Here is a 25,182-nt window from a genome sequence, read left to right on the forward strand (position 1 = left end):
ATTAGCAGGTATTTCTTATTTACATTTTAGATTGTTATTCCCTTCCTGGTTTCGGACCAACATCCCTAATCCCTCCCCTCCCTTCTTTATGGGCCCCCCTCTTGTCCTCCCCCCATTACCACCTCTCCCAACAATCACGTTCACTGGGTGTTCAGTCTTGGCAGGACCAAGGGCTTCCCCTTCCACTAGTGATCTTACTAGGCTATTCATTGCTACCTATGAGGTTGGAGCCCAGGGTTAGTCCATGTATATTCTTTGGGTAATGGCTTAGTCCCTGGAAGCTCTGGTTGCTTGGCATTGTTGTTCATATGGGGTCTCGAGCCCCTTCAAGCTCTTCCAGTCCTTTCTCTGACTCCTTCAATGGGGGTCCCGTTCTCAGTTCAGTGGTTTGCTGCTGGCATTCGCCTCTGTATTTGCTGTATTCTGGCTGTGTCTCTCAGGAGAGATCTACATCCGGCTCCTGCCGGCCTGCACTTCTTTGCTTCATCCATCTTGTCTAATTGGGTGGCTGTATATGTATGGGCTACATGTGGGGTAGGCTGTGAATGGGTGTTCCTTCTGTGTCTGTTTTAATCTTTACCTCTCTATTCCCTGCCAAGGGTATTCTTGTTCCCCTTTTAAAGAAGGAGTGAAGCATTCGCATTTTGATCATCCTTCTTGAGTTTCATGTGTTCTGTGCATTTAGGAGTAATTCAAGCATTTGGGCTAGCCACTTATCCAATGAGTGCATACCATGTGTGTTTTTTCTGTGATTGGGTTACCTCACTCAGGATGATATTTTCCAGTTCAACCATTTGTCTATATAATTTCATAAAAAATTGTTTTTGATAGCTGAGTAATATTCCATTGTGTAGATGTACCACATTTTTTTCTGTATCCATTCCTCTGTTGAAGGGCATCTGGGTTCTTTCCAGCTTCTGCTATTATAAATAAGGCTACGATGAACATAGTGGAACACGTGTCTTTGTTATATGTTGGGGCATCTTTTGGGGATATGCCCAAGAGAGGTATAGCTGGGTCCTCAGGTAGTTCAATGTCCAATTTTCTGAGGAACCTCCAGACTGATTTCCAGAAGGGAAATGCAAATCAAAACAACCCTGAGATTTCACCTCACACCAGTGATAATGGCTAAGATCAAAAACTCAGGTGACAGCAAATGCTGGCAAGGATGTGGAGAAAGAGGAACACTCCTCCATTGTTGGTAGGGTCGTATTTCTAATCTAAAGTTCAATATTCCTGAATTCTGCCCCATCTCTGTCTAATTAATTTTATGTTGTAGATTGGTAGAGAAAGAGGAAAAGTCCACGTATCTTTCTCCTCCTCTTTTTCCTCCATTTTCTGCCTTTCATATTTGTGTCTTTTGCAAGAATTTTGTTGTTCTGTATATATTCATTTAACTGTACAGAGTATAGACACTGTTTTTTCCTAAGTGTTGATAAAACAAAACATTATAAAACTATTGATGATTTCATATTTTGAGGAAATCTAAATTAATATATTTTCAAATAAATTTCTGTATCCATTTAGGATTTGCTTTCTCATATGCTTCACATGGACCCACATCAGCGTTATACTGCTGAACAAGTATTAAAGCACCCTTGGATAACCCAAAGAGAACAACTGCCGCGTCATCAGCCAACTTCAGATGACCCACCACAGGTTGTTATGGTAAAACAAATACAAACTTAATGTGTAGTGAATCTCTCATATTATCCACTGATGACTCTTTAAAAACTATAAAGTATCTTTATTTCTTCAATATTTTTTAGTTTCTTTTTAAATATTCATGAACTCTTAATGTTTTTTACTATGTCTTTTCTGATAAGATAATCATCTTTTATATAAATTTCTCAAAAATAATAGGTTTTATGGTGACATTTTATTATGTATATATAATAAAATACACACACATATATATATACATACATATGATGTATTTTGTTCATACATACTCTCTCATACCCCCTGATATCCCCTTCTCTTATCTCCTTTATGTTGCTTTACATCAGTAATGGTAATAGTACCCTTTGTCTTTTTATTTATTTATTTTTTTTATTTTTATTTTTTAAGTTTATGTTTTTATTAATCATTTTATTTGTTTACATCTCAAATGATATCCCACTTACCCCCTCCACCAACTCCCCATCCCATGATAGCCCACTTCCTGGTTACCCTTCCACCCATCCCTCATCCCACATCTGCCTTCTTAACCCTCCCCTTTGCCTGTATGAGGGTATTCGCCCACCAACCCATACTTTCCCACCCCACCGCTCCAGCATCCCCCTACTCTGGGACATCAAACGTCCCCAGGAACAAAGGACTTCCATCCCAATGTTGTCAGGCAAGGCCATCCTTTGTTGCATATGTATCTGGTAAAACAAAGATGCCATATATGAGAAAAACTGTAGAATTTGTAAATGTTCATCTCCTAAGCATTTTCTTATGACACAATTTTGTTTTGTTAAGTAAAACTTGTACTGTGTAAATATTTCAAACTCTATCTCTATCTGTCTGTCTTTCTGTCCATCCATCCTTCCATTCATCCATCCATCCAGGCAACATGGTTGGTTTTGTATCTTGGGTCCTTGCTACAGGAGCTTATATAAAAGGGTACATTTCATAGATAGAGGTCTTGTTTCGTATTATGAAATACTTTTTACCTCAGAGATTGTTACTGAACTTGTAATGTTTTCTCATTATTCTAGGAAGCAGTGGCTGCAGCATATTCTGTTTTGGCTCGGAACCAGAACAGGCATCCAATCCTGGAGCCTGTTGCTGCTTCACGTTTAGCTCAGAGACGCAACATGAAAAAGCGAACATCAACTGGCTTATGAGTCCTAGTGTTCCTCAGCTAACTGGATGAAGAGAAAATTAAATGTGTTGTGGGTTGGCTTTGTTTTTTTTGTTTTGTTTTGTTTTTGTCTAATCTCATATCAAAGGTATTTTGTTTCCTGCCATATTACTTGAATATTCTGTTAAGCCTCTTTTGGAGAGGTTGGAATTTTAAATAAACATGCATAGGTCCGTAATATTCATACTATGTCATATTGCAGTCGTGTCCAAATGTTTGACTATATAATTGATGTCTACAAGGTCTTGTCTTCTCTGCACATTAACTTCCCAAATTCCTTTCAAAGTTAACCTATTTTTATTATTTTACATAAATATGGGTTAGGAATTCATTAACACTAATCAAAATGCTTTTCATATGTTATAATGCTAAATAATATCAGTGTTTTACCATCATTTCCTAAAAAGTAACTTTTCTTCTTAAAAGAACAACAGAAGTATTCTAATAGCTTGTGCATAGCCAAAGCACTCGTCTGAGTCCGTTTAGATACTAAACGTAGTAAAATAGTTTGGTGCCTGAGCAAAATACATTCGTGCTAATATATGAATTCCTGATATGGTTGGTGCCAAAGTTTTGATAGAATAATTAAATCACTAATAATTTGTGCAGACAGATTTGTATATTATCCATAAGTGGCTTCATCTAGAGAAAGTTTCCATAAGGCTTCTAATGTTTTACAGCTAATGAAATTGTAGTGAAAGTGAAGATGTTTTTATCCAAAGGTTTCATGTTGGTGTTGTAATCTCCTAAAAATGTCATAGTTAAGCCTTTGAATATGCACTTCATGGTGTTGATGCGATCTTGGTGTTACCTAAGCTGACTTTGAAGTTAACCATTGAATGAATCATCTTTCCCCTGTATAAGTGAAGCTACACTGTGTTATTCCTGATTTCCATGTGGTTTGAGCTACAGTGTAGCAGCATATTGATCTACCTTGAATCCTATGGTGATGTAGTTGAAGTTTTACTATAGTGGACTTGTGCACTTAGCACATAAGATACCGTATAATGTATTTCAGTAAGCATCAGACAATTCTACATACTTCAAGAAAATAATTTCACATTTTAAATAGGAAACAATATTGATGATTGACACAGAAATTTGAGTACATTTAAAAAACATTTATAATAAACTGGCCAAATTGGCATTATTAAATTTATGATTCAGAACCAGTGTGTAATGTGTATTGTTTTCATCAAATGCTGAAAATTTAAAAAGTCATTTTATATTGTTAAGGAAAATACCATTAACTACTACTACTGACAGAAAAAATTCATGAATGTAAACTGGAGAATATCAGCTTTGTTTAGTGACTAGAAATGTATCACTCGTGTGTGCTAGGTGTACTGTTTGCTGTGCATTTTTCTTTGCTTAGTTCAGAGAGAGCTGATTACTGAGTATGTGATTTAGGCTAGGAGACATGTAACATTGGAATTTAATAAAACAAACTGTATGTATTCTCTTGAAAATGTACGTGATCTTTATCCATGCACAAATATCTGTTTCCTACATGTGATATATAAATTCTGTATTCTTACTTGAGATGTCTTTTTTAAAATGATTGGACAATATTAAACAACAGCTGATCTGATATCACACAACAGCACTATTTAGTCTTGGTGTCATATTTTGTGACTTCTGTGTTTCAATTTGGTTAATTTTCCCCTTTTCTTTGTTTTATCGCAATAAGCACTTGCATTTAAACAGTCATATCCCTACATTCTAAGTTAGTATGCACCAGTCATGATCTTGTTAGTGCTATTACACATCCTTACCAGTTGGTTTGTTGAAGCCAAAGACATAAGCTTGCTTTTGAATTTTTAGGACACATACTATTTCCATATGTGCTTTGCAGCTAATAATAGAAAATGGACCTTGAAAATGAAAAATGATCATAAAATACCTTTCAGCCTTTGTGTAAACAATGGGTTAAAACATAATTTTCAGTTAGCTCGCTCAGAGAGCTGTGTCGTACAGCCTGATATGAAAGGAACATTAAAGATTAACCAATGAACATCATGCTTTGCATCCCCCGGTAAGTATTGACTGTGTGATAGATACACACATGCTAGTGCATTTGCCTAAATTGTGGCGTAGGGAGACAACAGTACTGTAGAAGAAAGTTCTGGCCACACCCTTGTTTTGTAGAAGTGGGATGCCTACCATGTCTTTCTATTCTAGAATAAATTTGAATGGAAGGAGTGAAGGTTGAAATACTTTCAAGAAAAAATAAGGCTTTTATAAAAGAGTGACCAGTTAAACAAACTTTCAATAATACTTTAGCATACTATAATTCCTAATGGATTCACGATCAATTATTTTGTACTTGTCGGTAGTATTTAATAGCAGCACATTTTTTGAGGTAAAACTGAGTTATTTTGCTGTTCTGGAGAGGATATTGAACTCAATTTTCTCAAAGAGAAAACATTAGGACTAAGGTGAGACTAAGGATCCATTGCCTGGAAGTGAATATTAACATTTAGGAAACCATTTACAAGAAAAATAGAATGTAGTGCCTGATTTCCTGGTATCAAACTTTTAACATATTTTATTAGGGACTGCCTAATTTTTTATTATTTGTTTTTGTTTTCTGATTTCCTGGTATTGAACTTCTTAAATACCATCCCTGGGTAGGTTGGAGCGATTTTATTTGTTTGACAACCCACAAAGTTAACAGATGCTTGGTGTTTGTTTCCCCACTGAAACATGATAAAATAATACTGCTCATAGAAACTCATTTATACCACTTGATTAATAGTGTCCTAGCCAGAAGAGACCCTTCATATAAAAGACAAAACAAAACCACACCTTAAGGCTTTAAGGTACACAGGAAACTTGTACTTTAAATTAGGCGGTGTGTTGATTTCCTTCATTCTCTTCATCTAGGTTTCTAAACACCTACTATCCTACCTGATTGCCTCACAACAGTTCTTCACCATTAAGACTTACCCAGTCCTCAGAAAGACGCAGTGTTCCAAAAGGACTTTACTCTTTTCTTTTTTCCACATCAAGATTTCCATTTCAGAACAGCAGAGTTCAGCTAACAAAACAACAGAAAAGCTATAACACTAAATTAATGCACATTTTCTTATTAGTGGATAGTGGAGAATTAGCACTTTCCAATGAAGAATGCTATTAAGCAAATGCGTTTCTAGTTGCAGGAGTTACAAACAATCAAATGGGAATAATTTTAAATTCAGTTATCATTGAATTCTCTGCATTAAGAAACATAACTCAGAAGTTCCCAAAAGTCAAGCCATTCAATAAAATGTCTCCTAGTTGTGGAGTTCCTTTCCATGCATTTTATATTTTGTCTTAAAATATTCCAAGCTTTCTTAAATAATGAAAATATACCTCTCTATAACAGTGTTGTAGAGGGAGAAAGGTATTAGTGGTCATTTCTTTACATGTTCTTAAACTCACATTTATCTGTATTTTCATTTCTCTCAATACATAATGAATAATATAAGGGCTTTTATTCAACCCATAATGGTATTAATAGAGAAAAAAGCACAGAAATACATGTGAAAACTATACATGAATCTCATATATACATGGATCTATACTCTGTCTAGATTTTAGGATCCAGAGATCATTTTATTATATTATTTTACAATAATAGCGCAAACTGTAGTAAATCTGGATTGAACAATTATGATTACATTTATTTAATGATTGAGTTTTTTTTCTTTTTGGTGCTTATTAAGGAATTTTTAGTGTTTATCTTGAGATCAGCAATTGCTGAGATGATTTGAATGATTAAGTACTGTGTTACCTGAAGGAACGTAAGTCCATTAATAGTGATCATTTGCCACATCTATTATGTTCATAGAGTCATTTCCTGTCTTTAGTCTTATAGTCTAGTGGAGTCTAGTGTATAATTTGTGTAAAATGATATTGATTCATCATCGAAAATTCAATGTGATTGCTAATATGTGGAAGCCCCCTACTTGGATACACAGTAAATCCTATATTACAAGCATATTTTTCTTTGAAATATGAAGAAAATTACAAAAAAAATTGCATTTGGAACAAAGAAATTTAAGATGGCCTTCATTATAAGATATATGTTTCAGTTATTGATTAGCAAAAAGGCTGAGCTAAATGTACAGAAGTATATGTCTCTGTACATATACCAAATAAAGGTTTGCTCCATATTCCTATTTCTAAACCACAGACAACACAGTCTTAGGAATGACCATTTTGCTTGTACTTTCTCTACTTATAATTATTAGTTCTTGAAAAATAGTTGTTAAACATCAAGTTTTATGTGGGACAGTTCCAGAGACTATATCAATATGTGCATTTATTTATTAAATAGTTGACATTTGGCCAAGTTGTTGTCTTTTTCCTTTTATCAACTAGTATTGCTCAGATCATATTTTCTCACTTAAAATTTGTTGTTTCTGAAATTGATAACATACCACTCATAGCAAAAATATAAGCTTTTCTTAGTATAGTAAAATTATTTTGAATACTAGGAAAGTAATCTAGGAAGAAACTGACACTTTTAAAAGTTATACATAAACTTTTAATTAAATCTCCAGACCCCAGCATGGCTGGTGAATGAGAATTGATCTTGTATTATCTCCCATAATATAAATGGGAAAAATAGTATGTGGCAAAACAGAGGTGATCTTGCTAGTCATGTGTTGGCCAGGATTTATGCACAGAGCATAGTTTGCACTACTGCCATATCTTTAAAATTCATTTTCTGACACTTCCCACTTAGGAGTTCTTGCAGCTATTGTTCTGATATAGACATTAATAGTCATTGGAATGTCGTTGCACTCACTCCTCAACAGAAACGCCGTTAAATAGAAATTGTATATAGATTCACTTTACAGATTCATAAAGATCTAAAGGCTGAAATTAAAGGAGAAAGATCCCCAGGTTTCTATAAACTGTATTTTCCCCTAACTATTATACATTTTATACTATCATTTATTTTGTAAATATTTTCTTTAAAATTCTCTTCCTTTTGTCATGATGTTTTCATTCACTGTACTACATTTTCATCGCGTGAGATTGTATTTAGTAGTGCATTTTACAGTGTTATTTTACCTCACAGTGCTGCTAAGGAAATCGCTATCCTTTTGAATTTATAACATGCCAAAGATGACATAAATTTATATTTATTTTTCTTCCTGTTAAAACTGAGCAACAATTATCAAGAAATTATGTTAAATTACTGGCATTCTCTGGGTAATAAAAAGGCTGTAAGTTTCTGACATTTTATACTTGACCTTGCTTGATCATTTATGGATGTAAAACTGTCTTATTAAATACATAGCTAAATTATACAATTCATTGAGTTGGAGATAGAGAGGGAGTGAGAATATGAATGTATGTGTGTATACACAAGGTTGGGTCCCTAATGTAGCAGAAGTTTAAAAATACTGCTTGCTTAAACATTTTCCTTGATATTCCCAAAACTATATTTTTCCCTTTAGATTCCTCTGCTTCAAGACTCTAAGATACATTTGCTATGTTTTCTGAATATAATTAATTTAAATTATTTTGTTTATAAAGTTTTAAATATGCCACCATATTTGAAAACAGATTATTCAATTTTTGAACAAATGTATTTGTTAATAGGTGCATTTTTACTCAACAAATATGTCCTTTATTTTTGTGTCAGATACTATTGTTGATTTTCTATTTTAAACAGATATTACAGGTTTTTTTTCTTAATGACAAATAAGGTGCTTTAAAGTTGAAACTAAAACATCTATAACAATAGGTATGCTAATATCATTTATTTTGAGCATTAAATTTAGATCTGAGCTCCTGATAGGAAAGGGAAAAAAGAATAAAAGATTAAATAGTTATTTGATAAGCAATCTAAATTTCAAAAGATATTTCTGGCTGATTTACAAAAAAATGTAGTTACAACCTTGTCTTGGAGCCTTGAAGAGGATAATGACTTAAACCATTTTGTTACAGCAAGTGTGTGAAAACCTTTGGTTACAAATGCTAACTGCTGTGTTGAACATTCAAAGAGGATTTACTGTTTGGCTTCATATCTTGATCCCTGTCATGGAACTGGTCTTTTTGTTTTGTTTTGTTTTTTTTTTTTTTTTTTTTTTTCATTTTTCAAACACTTTTTTTTTTTTTTTAGTTCTTTTTTTTTTTTTGGAGCTGGGGACCGAACCCAGGGCCTTGTGCTTCCTAGGCAAGCGCTCTACCACTGAGCTAAATCCCCAGCCTCAAACACTTTTAAAACCAATCCATTTTGAAATTCTATGTGATTTCAAGATGGAAATAAAAGGTCTAGCCCTTTTCCTCATCTATGCCTCCTAGGGCTAGAGTTAAATGCCTAAGTTATACTTGAGGTGAAATTAAAAACAAGCTCAGGGACTTCTAGTGAAATGTGATAGATAAATAAGGGTAAACAAGGTAGATATTTTCTTTCCTGTATCACAGTAGCTTGGGTGAAAAAAGGACTCCCACAGCTCAGGCATTTGAAGACTGGACTCCTAGGTTAGTAGTACTGTTTGAGAAGGTTTTAGGGAGGTACAACCTTGTTGGAAGGAAGTATGTCCTGCCACTTGCTTTCATTTTTCCCCACCATGACAGTCTCATCCCTCTGGAAATGTAAGTCAAAATAAACTCTTCTATAAGTTGTTTTTAATCATGGTTATTTCATGACATCAATAAGAAAAGAAATAAACATACCATGTCCAATTTAAATGTATATGCTTTCATAAAATGCATATACAATCCCAGTCTTCCTTAAAGAATACTTACATTCTCATCTCTTTCTCTAATGTAACTTCAGGACCAAGAGCTCTAGGTGATATGCAGTTCTCTTAGTTAACTTCTGATTCTTTCTTTTGTATATGTATAGTTTTTCATTTGTGGTTAATCTCTGTTTCTGATGTTTCTATTTGATGTAGAATACAGATAGGTAGAAAATGACATAGGCTACCACTGCATAGATAAGTATAGTAAACATGCTGGCAATATCATCTATACTGTATTCTTACACACCCCCTGTAGGTAACTTATGTATTTGTGCATTACTATAACCAAAAGCTCTGATAGAAAGAGCTCTGAAAGAAGCAAAGAAGCAGTTTCAGAGGGATTTCAATCTATGACTGAGTAGCTCAGTTTGTGCTAATGAGAATCTGAGCCACAGCTCCTCACATCCTGGTAGACCAGGAACCAGGGTCTGATAAGGCATCCAAAGGCCAACTCATATATCTGTCAGCCAGGTCCTGCCTCTCAGTCTACACAGCCTTCAGTGGGGCCAGAAGCTGGAGATAAAGTACTAAAACCATGAGCCTATAGGGACCATTTCAGATGCAAACCGTAACAGTAACCTCGTTGTTTTTCTTATTTGTGTTATTTATATAAAGCTAAACACCCACACAGTTTCCTTTCTTCATAAGTGAAGGTCCCCTACTTTATACTCAATGTATTTTGGAAATTATTATCTTATAGGTATCATTCTTGTTTTCAGTCTTATTTTTAATACTCCTTATTTTGTGTGCTTCTTACACTTTACTTAAACTCCTATGCTTTCATAGTTTCCAATGTTTTGCAACCACAAATAATGTTAGAGTTCATACTATATTTTATATTGTTGATATATCCATGCTTATATATCATTTACCCTAATACAAAAACTTAGAACCAGGATTTCTTGACTTAATAAGTTCTGTCTTGGTTGCTTTTCCTGTTACAGTGTTTTATAACCTGATAAAAGCAATTTAAGAGAGAAAGGACATGTGTTGGCTCATCATGGTAAAGTTGAGGCAGCACAGACTGGAGACAGCTCGTCATACACATTTACAATTAGAGAGTAATGAATGGTTTCTTTCAGCTCAGTTTCTCTTTTTATGTAGTACAGTATCCCAGGCCAGGAAATAGTGTTACCCACAGTGGACCTCCCAACCTCACTGAACCTAGTCAAAATGCTATCCCTATCCCAAGACATGCTCAGAGGCTCTTGGCTCCCAGGTAGATCTCATAAAAATCACAATTGAGATTATCACAAGTAACTGTTCTCAAGATATTGCTAAAATCTCTTCCATTGACAGTAGACTATTTCGTATTCTTCGCAGAAATGTCAGAAGCACCTATTTGTAGACTAGTTGTCAGGAGCAGTAGTTCCACCTGAGAATTTGCTAGAAGTGTAAATTGACTTCTTCAATTGAGTTTAGAGTATGCTCATTTTTCCAATCCCAGAATTTGCTAAATCATACTTGATCATAGAATATAGCATGGGAATTACTTGTTAAATGAATTATATTTTTATGCCTCAATTATTGATGCCTTCAGCTTTCCAGTATAAAGCTAGTTATTTTTAGTAGACAAAATATAAACAAGATATTAGCCAAGAAAATCATACCATGACTTAATTTGTATGATATACCATAAGCAATGTGTCCAGTGGCCCTTACCTATTTTAAAAAGTGCTAAGAAACACAAGTGCACCAATTACATTGTAAAATTTTTGTAAAAATCAATACATGTATACATTTTACCTTGCTCATATCTATCTTCCCCTAGTTCCCTTCCACCACCATCCCAGTATCTTTCTCCAAATGTCATGGTTCAAAAAAAAATAACCCACCAAGTGCTTATGTGTGGGGTTACCCACTGGGGCATGGGAAACTTTCCAGTGGCCATCCCCAGCAAAGAAAAATGACTCTCCCTTAGAAGCCATCAACTGTCAATGACTCTTTAAGTAGGGGTGCGGCTTCAGGAGACTCCTCCTACTCCATGTTGTAATGTTTAACTCTTGATCTTGTGGAGGTCTTGTGTGAGTAACCACAGCTGCTGTGAGTTCATGTATGTAACAGTTATGTCATATCCAGAGACCAGCATTTCACAGCACCCCTCATCTTCTAGCCCTTCTATTGTAACCATTATTTGAAAAAGAATTATTTAAAATTTAAATTATATTTAAAATGTATCCTGGCTAAACAGAATCTCTATAAATTGTGTTTCAGCAGGAGTGTGAGAAAGTTGAAAGAAGGAAATGGTGGGGGAGTAAAAATTGAATTCATTACAAGTATGAAACTCAAGCTATCTACAGCTCAAAATGGAACCTTTGATTTTCTTTATATATATATATATATATATATATATATATATATACACATACATTCAACAAAATCTCCCTTTCAATCATTTTTTTTTTTAATTTGGATTATTTTAGATGACTTTACTCTGTAGTATTCATTGCATTTTTCTTCCATAGTTTATGTATTTTGACAAAATTAAATGTGAATTTTTCTAAGATGATTACATACAAGCACAGTTATGTGCATGACTGTCTCCCAGTATTTTCTTCACTCAATATCACAAACATCAACATGATATGACACCTGTTTCTCAACATTCGTACCACTTTCATGTGACTGACTAGTTTCCCCTTGATGATCAAAATTTAATTTTGTGTGTCAGACTTCTTGTGTTTCTGTCTTCTGAAAGGTGAAATTTTCACCTGGGCAAGTAATGAGTTTTTTGGAGCACAGGTTTTAATGAAATGAGACTTCACATTTGACATCTTCATAACACGTGACATTCTCTGTCAAGATTACACTACTCCTTCGTATTTCTGTGTAATCTTAGGAAACCAACAAAAATACCTTTAGTTAGATTGACTATACTATAGTATATTGTAACATTCTTTAAGAATTAGCTTTATCATCCACATATTTAATCAGGATTGGCACCACCTTTTTTTCATTGTTATATAGGTACATACATCTGCCAAGGTACAGAGAAGACTCTTTCATAAGATAAGTTTTCTGTTACTATTGATATTCAAGGAAAACTTGATTGCTAGTTTTTAATTTTGTAGGGAGGATCACAGCATGATGCTTAAGAGTGGTTCAGAGTAAGGGAGAGGGGGGGATGGGATAGGAAGTTTATGGACATGAAACCAGGAAAGGGGATAACATTTGAAATGTAAAAATAAAAAAAAATCCAATAAAAAATAACAGCACTAATCTAGTAAGCTCTGAGAAACTGGGATACAGGGAAACTTAAAATGTTGCTAAAGGACTTCAAAGGTGTCTGTATTTTGACGCAGTTATTTTTGTGATGTAAAGATAAATTTTCTCTTGATATTGTAAGTGTAGAAGAATCTCAGGAATATATTCCTCAAATAGTGATCAAACTGAACCTTTCTGGTCGAACATCAAAACTGAACTGATATGCATTGCACCTCCATGGCTTTTTTTTTTTTTTTTAGGTATCCTGGGAGTGCAACGTTCTAGTTGCTACATTGATATATAATGCTATTACTGAAAACATGATGAATAAAAAATGTGTTATATAAAAAAAGGAATGTTTCAGAGCTATATGAGATTGAGCACAAATGCATTTCCATGACATTTAATTAGATTGGGTTTGAATAGTATATTAACTTTTGGTTCTATATAAGGTCTTCTATTTCATAAATATAAATTGTAGTGCTTTGTAAGTACATTAGAATCTATAACTTATATAAATTATTTAAATTTTAAAAATATCTCTAAATATTGTTCTAAAACTAACAGTATTTTCTTTAAAATGACAGAATTTATTGCAGTATGTTCTATTTTATTTAATTTTTTCATGTTTTCCCATATTATTGTTCCAAGTTTAGTTTAAAGGAATCTAGACCTAATATCTTCTTCCCATAAGATTATATAATGCTCTTAGTCCATGTTTTATCTATGTGTTATTGTAGACTTAGCAACTGGAATTAAGTTAGATAACCTTCAGTACATCCAGTTGTGCTGACTAGTTTTATGTGAACTTGACACAGGTTAGGGTCCTCTTTAACTGGAAGAATGTATAAAAGACAATACTCCAATACTCTCTCCCAAAGACATTCAATTTGTTTACTCAGCTCTTTAAAGTAAACTAAGAAACAAGTCAGAAAAATTCAAATACATACCCTAATAGATACTGCACAAATTTTGATGAAAAAGTCTTAACTTTAGGAGGTAATATCGGGTTGGTAGGCTACACAAGTTTCAGCAAAAGCCTACTCTTAACACGAAAATATGAGGTACACACATACTTCCACCCCAGGTGGGACTCGAACCCACAATCCCTGGCTTAGGAGGCCAGTGCCTTATCCATTAGGCCACTGGGGTTAACACAGCAGTTCACGTTCAAACAGGGCCCTAATATGTCTGCCGTCAGAGAGGCCCAACAAGCAGTGAGTCAGATACAGATACTCAACCAATGGACAGAACCCTGTGGTTGAATTAGGGAAAAGCTCGAAGAAGCTGAGGAAGAGAGTGTTTCAGAGCTATATGAGGCTGAGCACAAATGTGTAGGAAGACCAGCAGTCTCAACTAACCTGGACCCTTGCCGAGATCTCTCAGACACTGAGATACACTAGCTGGTGCGAGGCCCCTGACACATATACAACAGAGGACTGCTTTACCTGGCCTTAGTGAGTGAAGATGCACCTAACCCTCCAGAGACGTGAGACCCCAGGAGTCAGGAGGCCTGGCTGAGTAGGGTGGGGTGAAGGGGTGGGGACATCCTCTTCTAAACCGGGAGGGGGGGGGGGGGGAGGGGGAGGAGGCGGGGAAGGAAGGCGGGGGAGGGGGAGGTGTATGGGATGCAGTCATGCGGACCAGGAGGGGGAATAATGACTGGACTCTAAAAAGATATTACAATAATAATAATAATAATAATAATAATAATAATAATAATAATAATAATAATAGATCTGTGCTACAGCTGATCACCATAGAGACATCTGCTAGCAAGAGTCATGTAGAAAGTCTAGATTTTTCTCCTTTTCTGTGCTGTACAGCACTACAAAAACCCTATCAGGATTATTTCAGTACAGGTGGAATGGAGTTTCATTTCCTGCTAATCTATGATGACAATTCACTGTCTGTTTATCCCACTTAGCGAGATGAAATTCTATACTACCATTCAAATCTTGCATCGATGAGAAGCAACCTCACACCCAAAGGATGGGTAATATTAGGGAAGAGATTGTGAAGAGACAGGCTTTCCACCCTCAACCAGCAGTGATGAGGCAATCCCACCTCTCTTTTTGGTCTTAGAGAATGTTGCATGTGGACTATTCAAATCCCACTCTAGCTAGTGTGGTAGATGTGTGTGAAGGATTGGAAGAAGAACTGTGAGTTTTTTTTTACATTCAGAACTTTACTTTGTGTGTCTTTATGTATGTATATGTATGGATGCTCACATGCATCACCATATTTGTGTGAGTTGGTTCTTCTCTTTGTCCATGTGTATTCCAAGGATTGAACTGAGGTTGTAAGGCTGGATGGCAGGTGTCTTTATTTTTAGAGACAGCTCACCAGTTCAAGCACTCTACTCGTTACTCCTAAAGAGTACTCTTGAGGATTGCCTTTTCTTTGGATCTCATAAGAGGCTAGAGGGTGTGGAGAAAGGGAGGAGGGGACTGGAGAGATAGCTCAGTGGTTAAGACAACTGACTGTTTGTCCAGGGGTCCTGAATTCAATTCCCAACAACCACATGGTGGTTCACAAACATCTGTAGTGGGATGTGATGCCCTCTTCTGGTGTGTCTGAAGACAGCTACAGTGTACTCATATACGTAAAATAAATAAATAAGTCTTTTTTTTAATTAACTTGAGTATTTCTTATATACATTTGAATGTTATTCCCTTTCCCAGTTTCGGGCAAACATCCCCCTAATCCCTCCCCCTCCCTTCCTATGGGTGTTCCCTCCCATCCTCCCCCCCATTGCCGCCCTCCCCCCAACAGTCTAGTTCACTGGGGGTTCAGTCTTAGCAGGACCCAGGGCTTCCCCTTCCACTGGTGCTCTTACTAGGATATTCATTGCTACCTATGAGGTCAGAGTCCAGGGTCAGTCCATGTATAGTCGTTGGGTAGTGGCTTAGTCCCTGGAAGCTCTGGTTGGTTGGCATTGTTGTTCATATGGGGTCTCAAGCCCCTTCAAGCTCTTCCAGTTCTTTCTCTGATTCCTTCAACGGGGGTCCTATTCTCAGTACAGTGGTTTGCTGCTGGCATTCGCCTCTGTATTTGTGTGTGGTGGAATCTCAGGGTTGTTTTGATTTGCATTTCCCTGATGACTAAGGATGTTGAACATTTCTTTAGGTACTTTTTGGCCATTCAGTAATCCTCAGCTGAGAATGTTTTGTTTACCTCTGTAGCCCATTTCTTAAGGTTATTTGGCTCTCTAAAGTTCAACTTCTTGAGTTCTTTCTATATTTTGGATATTAGTCCTGTATCAGATGTAGGATTGGTAAAGATCTTTACCCAATCTGTTGGTTGACATTTTGTCCTAATGACGGTGTCTTTTCCCTTACAGAAGCTGTGCGTTTTGCTTTTTGTTTTTCAAAGTGCCAGAAGGTGCTATCCAGACTTCAGAGGGAAGGAAGGCAGCAACAATATACTACAACTGTGAAATACTACCAACTACAATACCATCCTGTCATGCAAGGTGTGTACACTTGTTTGGTAGTATAACAACAGTTATTGGATTCAAGGGTCACTCCACAGGAGGGAATCAATACCTGGTCAAAGCCCTATAAACCAGGTCAAAAACCCATGGCTGTGGAAGTCAAACACCTCCTGGGAGGTGAGGAATGGGAATTAATATGGTTGCTTAGATAAATTGACATATCATCACAATTACCTTGTAAATATGTATATTTATATTCAGACAAATGCTATTGTCATACTTCATCAGAGTATTGCTTCCAGTGAATACATATAGACATGGCTGCTAGAAGTTCTGAGAGTAAATGACAATAATGAGTGTTCACCTCAACGCCAGACATTTATGCGATACCTTGTATGACTTAGGAAACACTGTGAAAGAATGGAACACTGTGAAAGAATGGACTGAAGGAATAAAAGAGACCAAAGATGTATAGAACAGCTGGGAAAAAGTAACTCTGCCTAAGACAAGACACGGATACACAATCATGAACTCATGGTTTGCTGGTGGTGGGAATGTACAAGAACAAATCTGTCAACAGTTAAGCGTGGAAGATATGAGGTAGAGGCTTAGGGAGTACTACCTTTCAATGCTGAATTATTGGTTATTGATTAATTCAGAGAGAGCTGGAGTCATTGTCATCAGTTGAATATCCACTGCTAAGGCTACCAAGTGTCAATGTATTGTTCCAAACTCATGGTCACACAGATGGCCTTGGTTCAACTTGGTGTGTCACAAAACAAAAAGAAATAAATATGGTAAAGGATCAAATATACATAACATTTTTAAAGAAAATAAACTTGAAAAATACACAAAAAATTGTCTTTGTCAACAGGATAGAAAGGAAAACTACATGTTGTGTCAAGTAATTAATTCACATATCTGGCGAGGTCTAATCGCAGAATATGTAAAGAACTTTCAAAATACAACCAAGTGATTCTAAAACAACAACAACAGCAACAACAAACAGACAAAAAGAATGAGGAAACATTTTACTGAAGTGGATAGAGAGATCGATGATAAGAATAGGAAAAAGTATTCATTATCCTTAATCATCAGGGAAATGCAATTGGAGTCCCAATGACACAGCACTGCACATACCTACCTACAAGTATAACAGGAATAGAATGATGGCATGCAAACCAACTGTTGCAAATACATCACTGGTAGAAATATAAAACTGCACAGGCACTCAAAAGTACTTTCCAAATTCTTAAAGATCAAAAATAACTACCATTTGACCTAGTCATTATATTACTGTGGATTTAACCCACTGAAATGAAAACATACAGAAAAAATTCTGTACAGAAAAACTTACAACAATCTCTTTCACAGTCATTCGATAATCAGAAACAAACTTGATGTCATTCAGTAGGTGAACTGTTAAACTAGTATACATTCATATGGAATACTACTTAGCAATGAAAAGAAGTGAAACGATACATTAAATTGTAATGGATTTCCAGAAAATTATGCTGAAAGCAAAAGCAAATTACAAAAGTTTCTATATTGTATGATTATATTAATAAAACATGTTTTAAATGACAAAATCATAGACATGTAAAATTCTGGATTTTGAGCAGTAAGGAGCAATAGTGAAGTTGGTTCAGCTGTCAAAGAAGAACACAAGTGATACTGCACTGGCTGAAGAGTATACCAGTGACAGTAGCCTGGCTATAATAATGTCCTCCAATGTGGTAAGTGTATTTTGTATTTCTGTGCACATAAAATGAAATTCTATAATCATCTCAAAGCATTTAATTAAAAACTGACAGTAATATGAAATTGCATAATTTATAAAATCAGCATCAGAGATTATTTATACAGGTGATATAATCCACACAAGGTCAATACTGGTTAAGATAGCTATTGAGAATTTCCCAACTTGCATTACTAGTTTATCATAATTTTTAATGAACAAAATACCCTCATATTTCTGCTCCTTAGAGAACAGGCTTACAGTTCACTGGAAAGTTCAAAGGTCAGTATGGAAAAAAGACTAATGTTGCCAACATGTTTTCTTGGCTGTATTGCTCTTTCCTCCTTAACATAAGAAAAACAAAGGAGTGAAAAAGTACTACAAAATTAGAAGGGATGAATTTATATGTTATTATAACAAAGTTCCTTTCTGAGTAAAAAAAAAAACTGCTTTAAATTTGAAGGTTGAGAGTATATTCAGCCCTGATTGAAAAGCAAAATTCATTGCAATGCACAATTAAAATGAGAAGGTCCTCACCACTTTACATCCATTGCCCTGGCTTCTAAGATCAGCTTTCTCAGGAATCCATTTTATCTTCCTAATTCCTCACTCAAGCTAACACTTAATCTCTTCCTATTTCTCTGACTAAATCATCAGTTCCCTGTTCTATTCTCATTAAACAGCTGATTAACTTGATAAATGTACCCCTGTAATTTGTTTCACTCCAGCTCTCACTTCTACTTCAGCCTTAATAACATTTGCATTTCAAGCATCTTGTGTGGCCATTGGAAGACCTTTTTTTTCTTTTTGTTAAGGAGCAGATTTTCCCATTTTTTTTTCCTCTGTCATTCCATTGCACAAAGTATGCAGCCATTGTTTATGAGTAAGACTGTCTGAAAATCATTATCTGAGGCTTCCAGGTACCACAGAAAGTAGCTGAGGTACCATTTGCCTCTAGCAAACTTCAATACTGAAGAAGTATACCAGATCATTATTCTCCAGGTCCTTTCCTCTGACTGCTTGCCTCCTAGAATGCTTGCAAAGTTCGAGCTGCTAAAAAGCCTTAATGAGGTGAGGATATACGGGAAGTCGATGGAATCTGTTATTTCAAGACAAGATATACACATGAAAACTGCACTTGTTTTGCTTATACCCTTTGCTCAGAGTCTGTGGAGGCCAGATCTCAGATTGTTTTTGATGAATGCCTTAAAGCAGTGGGATTGCTAGCATATCACTCTGTAATCAGCAATTTTTAGTGTTTTTTCCCAGAAGATTTCATAAAGTAAGATATATAATATATAGAGAAATCTGCTCAAAATGTTCTCATTAGATATGGGCTCAAATGTCAATTTGTATCTTCTTGGATGCATCAGGACTAAAAAACATGACAGCTTCAGATTAAAAATTAACTGAGTACTGTTTTGAAAGTAGGAAAAATAATATATTGTGAGACAGGACATATTCAAAGAAATTGATACTGAAAAGCTGTAAGCAGGAGTTTCAGATGAGAAGGAACCTTCAAACAAAAACATCAGACACTTGAAATGTATAGTTGAAATGATGACTTTGTAAGTGATTTTTATATGCTAGGTACAAATCCAAGATCTTTATGTTCACACACACACATTTAAATGACATGGCATCTCTATAAACTAGAAATACTTATGTTTATATATTTTTCTAATACTAAAACCATATTTTAGAATCCCCCAAATAATCATCTTGGGTCACACAGTTTATGAAAAACTAAGCTAACTAAATTGAATTTTCTTAGATATCAATATTTTTGCATATATGTAATTACCCTCCACATGACTGCCTTCATTTGGTCCTATGATAGAATATAAAAGACACAAAAGTATTTTTCAAACAGAGAAAACCTGAGTAATTTCTTAAAGGCAAAAGAAACTCCTGTGAGCGTGTGTGTGTGTGTGTGTGTGTGTGTGTGTGTGTGTGTGTGTGTGTGTGTTATGTCGGGAAGGAGAGAACAATCTCATACTGAGTGAGATGGCTGTTAGTCCTCAGTCTGCATAGCAGACTCTACATAGTCTGCATTTTCCTCTTTCTCCTTCCAGAAAGAAAGAGTAAGGGTACTGTTTGTTTATCCTAGTAAAAGGAAGAGCCTAATAAAGTGTTAGGGATTGGCTCTTAAGCAAGATTTTAGAGCTAAAATATCCCTAAATTCTAACCTAGGAGTATAGCTCAGTGGTAAGAGTACTGACCTAGTATATATGAGGCTCAGAATTCAATCTGTTGTGCAAACAACAACAACAACAACAACAACAACAACAACAACAACAACAACCTCACTAAGACTTTAACAAGGCAGTATTGTTGTTTTTTTTTTCATTTAATAAGGTACGTATTATTCCCTAAATTCCACGAGAAACAGATATTCAGAAAGGTCCTTTTTCTTGGTTCCCTGAAGGTCTACTCTTGTTATTATTAAAGAAGAGAAAGGAAATTCAGGAGATGAGGATATGAAAGGATAATGGGATGCTGGGTGATGATGTTGATGTAACTAATTTGCTTGCTTGGAGAAAAAAAATCACAAAGAAATCTGTTATGTAATGCACACACACAGACACAGACACACACACACACACACACACACACACACACACGCAGGAAATACCTCTTGTCACTGAAATTGTTTGAAGAAAAAGTACCTTCTTTTCAAAGGTTAAATGGTTTTCCTGGTTCTTGGTCTCGAGCAGGGTCTAGGTCTAGTATTTTCTCTCGAATTTATTTCTTCAGTTTAGTTTTAGAAAGGATTGTTCTCTTAGTAATAAAAACATGTAACAACTTCATTGCAGCAACTACTTTTAGTAAATTAGATGAAGCATAATGTCTGTTCTACATTAAAAGTTCAAAAATGCTTTTAAGTGACTGTAATTGGCTATTAAAAACTATCATTTATCATGAAAACAAATCAACACCAAATGAATCAGATACCTAGACATGAAACCTGAGACAGTGAAACTGCTAGAAGAAAATCCTATAAAACATAGGTGTAGGAAAAGACCTTCTTAATAGGACTTCATCTCCTCAGGAATTAAGACCAATAATTGACAAATGGATCCTCATTAAAAACTAAAGAAATAATCAACTGAGTGAAGAGAAAGCCCATAGAGTGAAAGAGAATCTTTTCTAGCTACACTCTTGGCAGAGGATTGATATCCAGAATATATGGGGAACTCAGAAAACCAAAAATCAAAAACAAAACAAAACAAATGGCTTACATTAAAAAGACTTTGGTACTAGTTTACATCAAATTCTATTACCAAAGAAATTAAGCAAATCTTCAATGTTGTTACCTGAAGGTAGAATCATCTCTAACTGGAATTTTATGAAACATCACCAGAACACTGTTCTCAAAACTTTGATATTTTTCAGTAAACGTGAAACATATTTAGCTTTCATACTATTAGAAGACCCTTTTCAGGCTGCACATAGGTAAGGTATCAGTGGTCTAACCTAGTTGTGAACCCTATCAACTCCTATGCTGTTACATAGCATGTTCCTCCAAATTGCACCATTCCCTGAAAATTGAAACATTTTCTCCAGGAGAAAAGGGAGGCTTATGAGCCTCAAGAGGTAAACAAAAGGTCACAAACATCACATGAAAGGGAGAACAAAACTTGGAAGATCCTTGTGGGCCCCTGCTCAACAGGGATGAAGACTGATCAGCAAAGATTCCAGAAGAAAAAAAGATAATTGGGCAACTCAGGGTTATGGTCTTCTGCAGTCATCACCCATGTGAAGTAAATATTTTTCTGATGCAGCTACTCCTTTATATGGCCTTATCCATGAATTGTTAGCAACTCAAATAAAGAAATGAATTGGTTCACCAAGTTGAACATTGGAACAGTCATTACTTTGTTCTGTGGACTCATTTTTCTGTGTTGAATAGACACGTGTATGTTGCATTTCCTTAGAAAAAAAATGTATCTTATACAATAAACATCCTGCCAGGTATGATGTGCTCACTGATGAAACAGTGTTGTTACTTCTTTTATGGGATAACATAAAAGTCTTAGATTGTTTTTAGGTCTGCATCATAGGACAGGCTCTATATCCTGGTACTATAAGTCTAGTCCCAAAATCACTGCTGGGGAAGTCATAGACCCTAAGGAGTACCTCATTGTGGTCTAAGTATTTATGTGTATATCCATAGACAAATGCTTCTCTCCTCCTTGATCAGAGAATCTTCTCTTTGCAATGAATTGTGGTGAATGTCAAGAATCATTGTTTCTCAGATGCTTAGAATAAATGATTAGTTGAGTGCTCAAACCTACACAATGCATTTATACCACCTCCTATGAGATTCCAGGAACATTGCGTAAATGAGAAAAGGCAGAAAGATTGTAAGAGCCAGAAGCTAGGGAGAAGAAATGGGAAATGCTATCTTCATGGAATGACATAGATATTACAATCACAATTTCACAACAAGCAGCTGTGGTTGTCTTCATCAAGCGTGCTCACAAGGCTGCAAACAACCAATCATTAATAAAGAATTGGCTGATGGGGCCCTACTTTGTCATGTTAAACTATGGACGTCTGATGGGTTTGGGGGGTGAAAAGTCATTGTCTTCAGTTATGTAGCAATTAATTGGAAAGCCCTCGAGGTTGCAAGGGCTACTAGTTACACACTTGTGATCACAGATGGTCCAGGAGAAAATCAAGTGGGTCACAAAACCAAGCAAAGGCAGTAGTGTGGAAAAAGGAAAGAGCAGGTAGAGGGATGAGGGCGATAAGAAGGAAATAAAAAAAAGAGTAAGAGTGATAGCAAACAGAACACACTGTATATGTACAAGAGTTGAACTATTTCAGTCACTTTAAATAAGGTTACAAATACTTAAAACAAGCACCTATAAATATTTTTTGAAGAAGACAGATAAGCAGCCAGAAGAAATATCAAAAAGATGTTCAACACAAGACAGTAACTATTAGAATACAAATCAAATCACAATTTAATACCATATGCTAGGATAAGTTAACAAGATAAGCATTGGTGAAGAAGTAGAAAAGCAGTGATCATTGTTCATCCCTAGTGGAAATGAAAATTGGCATAGTTGCAGAGACATTATGAGATAGAGGACAATGGAATTTATTTATTTATTTTGATTTATTTGTTTATACAGGGTCTCTCTATGTAGCTCTGGCTGTTCTAGAACTCAGAGAGTTTAGTGCTAGCCATGAACTCACAGAGGTGCACCTGTCTTTGTCTCCCAAGTTCTGGGATTAAAGATGTGTGCCAACACACCTTGTCTGGGAATATTAACTTTTCTTGTATATTCTTTTGAGCGGTTTGATAGGACAGCAATGAAATTTTAACAAATATACATATTTTCTGAAAGGTTTTCTATCAATCTAATTGCCCTACGGCATTCATCAGCATCAGCACATGTAGAGTCAGATTGAGAGTAAATTAGAACATAGTTCTTTACAAGAAAGACCAGCCTGGTAACCCGAAGGATGCAATAGTGGCACACATGCAGTCTCAGTAACCAACAGCTGTTTAATTGGACTTCAGGTTTGCTCAATAAACGGGGAAATAATGTGTGGAACTGGGAACCTGTATCCAGGCCCAGTGAAGTTATGAATCTCCAAGGAGAGTCTACAACCACCACTTTATTAAAACAACATTCTTCCTACCAAATGGTAAATATTTATCCTTATACCTACAAATAAGTGTAGTTCTCACCTCCTCATCTAATAAAATTACCCTTCTAACAGATGAAGGCCGTTATAGAAAACCCCAACTGATGGAAATGCAGAGAGCACATTAGAGTGCCTTTCCAGTCCTAAACCGGTACATCTGCAACACAACTCCTGCACCCACAGTTCAGGAATCATTGACAAGGAGAGAGCAGAAACATTGTAAGAGCTAAAGGAACAGGAAGTTAGACATGAGATTGCATCTCCTAGAAATTCCAGAGAAACTGTACTTGAAGTCTTATCATCACAGCTGACTAAACGAAATCCAAACAAGACACCACTAGGATGTGCTAACTGAAGGAGGAACTGTCATGGAGGCCTCAACTCTAGCCAAAGAACTGTAGGCAACTGAGCAATGCCGAAAGTAGGAGAAAGTTTTTCCAAGATGAGAACCTCCAATTGGTTGTGTAATAAAAGTAGTCAGTCCTGAAATCATATATATGTATGTAAGTAGCATTGTACATATTGAGCAGGTCTTATACATATATTTACACAAATGAAGCAATAACAAATAAAAGAGACTACATTAATTTTTTTATTAACTTGAGTATTTCTTATATACATTTCGAGTGTTATTCCCTTTCCCGGTTTCCGGGCAAACATCCCCCTCCCCCCTCCCCTTCCTTATGGGTGTTCCCCTCCCCACCCTCCCCCCATTGCCGCCCTCCCCCCAACAGTCTAGTTCACTGGGGGTTCAGTCTTAGCAGGACCCAGGGCTTCCCCTTCCACTGGTGCTCTTACTAGGATATTCATTGCTACCTATGAGGTCAGAGTCCAGGGTCAGTCCATGTATAGTCTTTAGGTAGTGGCTTGAGACTACATTAATTTAAGAGATCAAGAAGATGCATGTGAAGGGTTGAAAGGGAGCAAGTTAATGTAAAGAGTGTAATAATGATTTAATTTCAAAAAATAGAAATTAGTAAACTTACATCTAAAAATGTGTTTCTGGCTAGAAAGATGGCTAAGCAGCTAAAAGTGTTTGCTGCAAACATCTCATACCCTGAGTTTAATCCTGAAGCCCCCATAATAAAGACAAATGTGGTAGCTGGTACCTGTCCGTCTGCACACGCTTATAATTAGATGAGAAGCAGAGACAGCGGAATATCCCAGAAGCTCCTACTGCTGCTGGGGGCTCTAACTTCATAGAGGTCTGTTACATTGACCTTTCGACATGTTTTGGTAGTTTTCATGCAGTTGCCTCGAAGAGTACACTGTAAAAGAAATGTGGTACTCAGAATGTTACAGAGCCCTTTTCCTTGGGAGCATAGAGAAAAATCCTGAGGCACATGTTTCCCTGAATAACTCCCATGTTTAGGAAAATATGATTTTAATTGAGCTGTACTTTTTATATTTTTTAATTTTCTTTCTGTTTTTGCAAAGAAAAAAATACCTAGTACAGTTTCTGGAATTCAGAAAAGCTGCCAATTGGTATGTCAATACAGAGGATCATTTTCTTTTCTTTCCATAATGCAGTACTCTCCTTTCT

The 25,182-nt window shown here is 35.9% G+C and overlaps 1 protein-coding gene and 1 non-coding gene across 2 annotated transcripts in view; one reads left to right on the forward strand and one right to left on the reverse strand.

Annotated features, from left to right (window-relative positions):
• LOC116887974 (ribosomal protein S6 kinase alpha-6-like) overlaps window positions 1-4,457 on the forward strand; it is a 48,872-nt gene extending 44,415 nt beyond the window's left edge. The window contains 2 exon segments of the mRNA XM_032889413.1: window positions 1,528-1,668; window positions 2,706-4,457. Coding sequence (XP_032745304.1) covers window positions 1,528-1,668; window positions 2,706-2,834 — 270 coding nt within the window. The 3' untranslated portion in view covers window positions 2,835-4,457.
• A 9,423-nt stretch (window positions 4,458-13,880) lies between these two features.
• Trnar-ccu lies at window positions 13,881-13,953 on the reverse strand. The gene has a single exon. It is a non-coding gene; the product is annotated as a tRNA-Arg (tRNA).
• Between the last annotated feature and the right edge of the window lie 11,229 nt (window positions 13,954-25,182).

This window comes from Rattus rattus, chromosome X, assembly GCF_011064425.1.
Source record: "Rattus rattus isolate New Zealand chromosome X, Rrattus_CSIRO_v1, whole genome shotgun sequence".
Classification (NCBI taxonomy): Eukaryota; Metazoa; Chordata; class Mammalia; order Rodentia; family Muridae; genus Rattus; species Rattus rattus.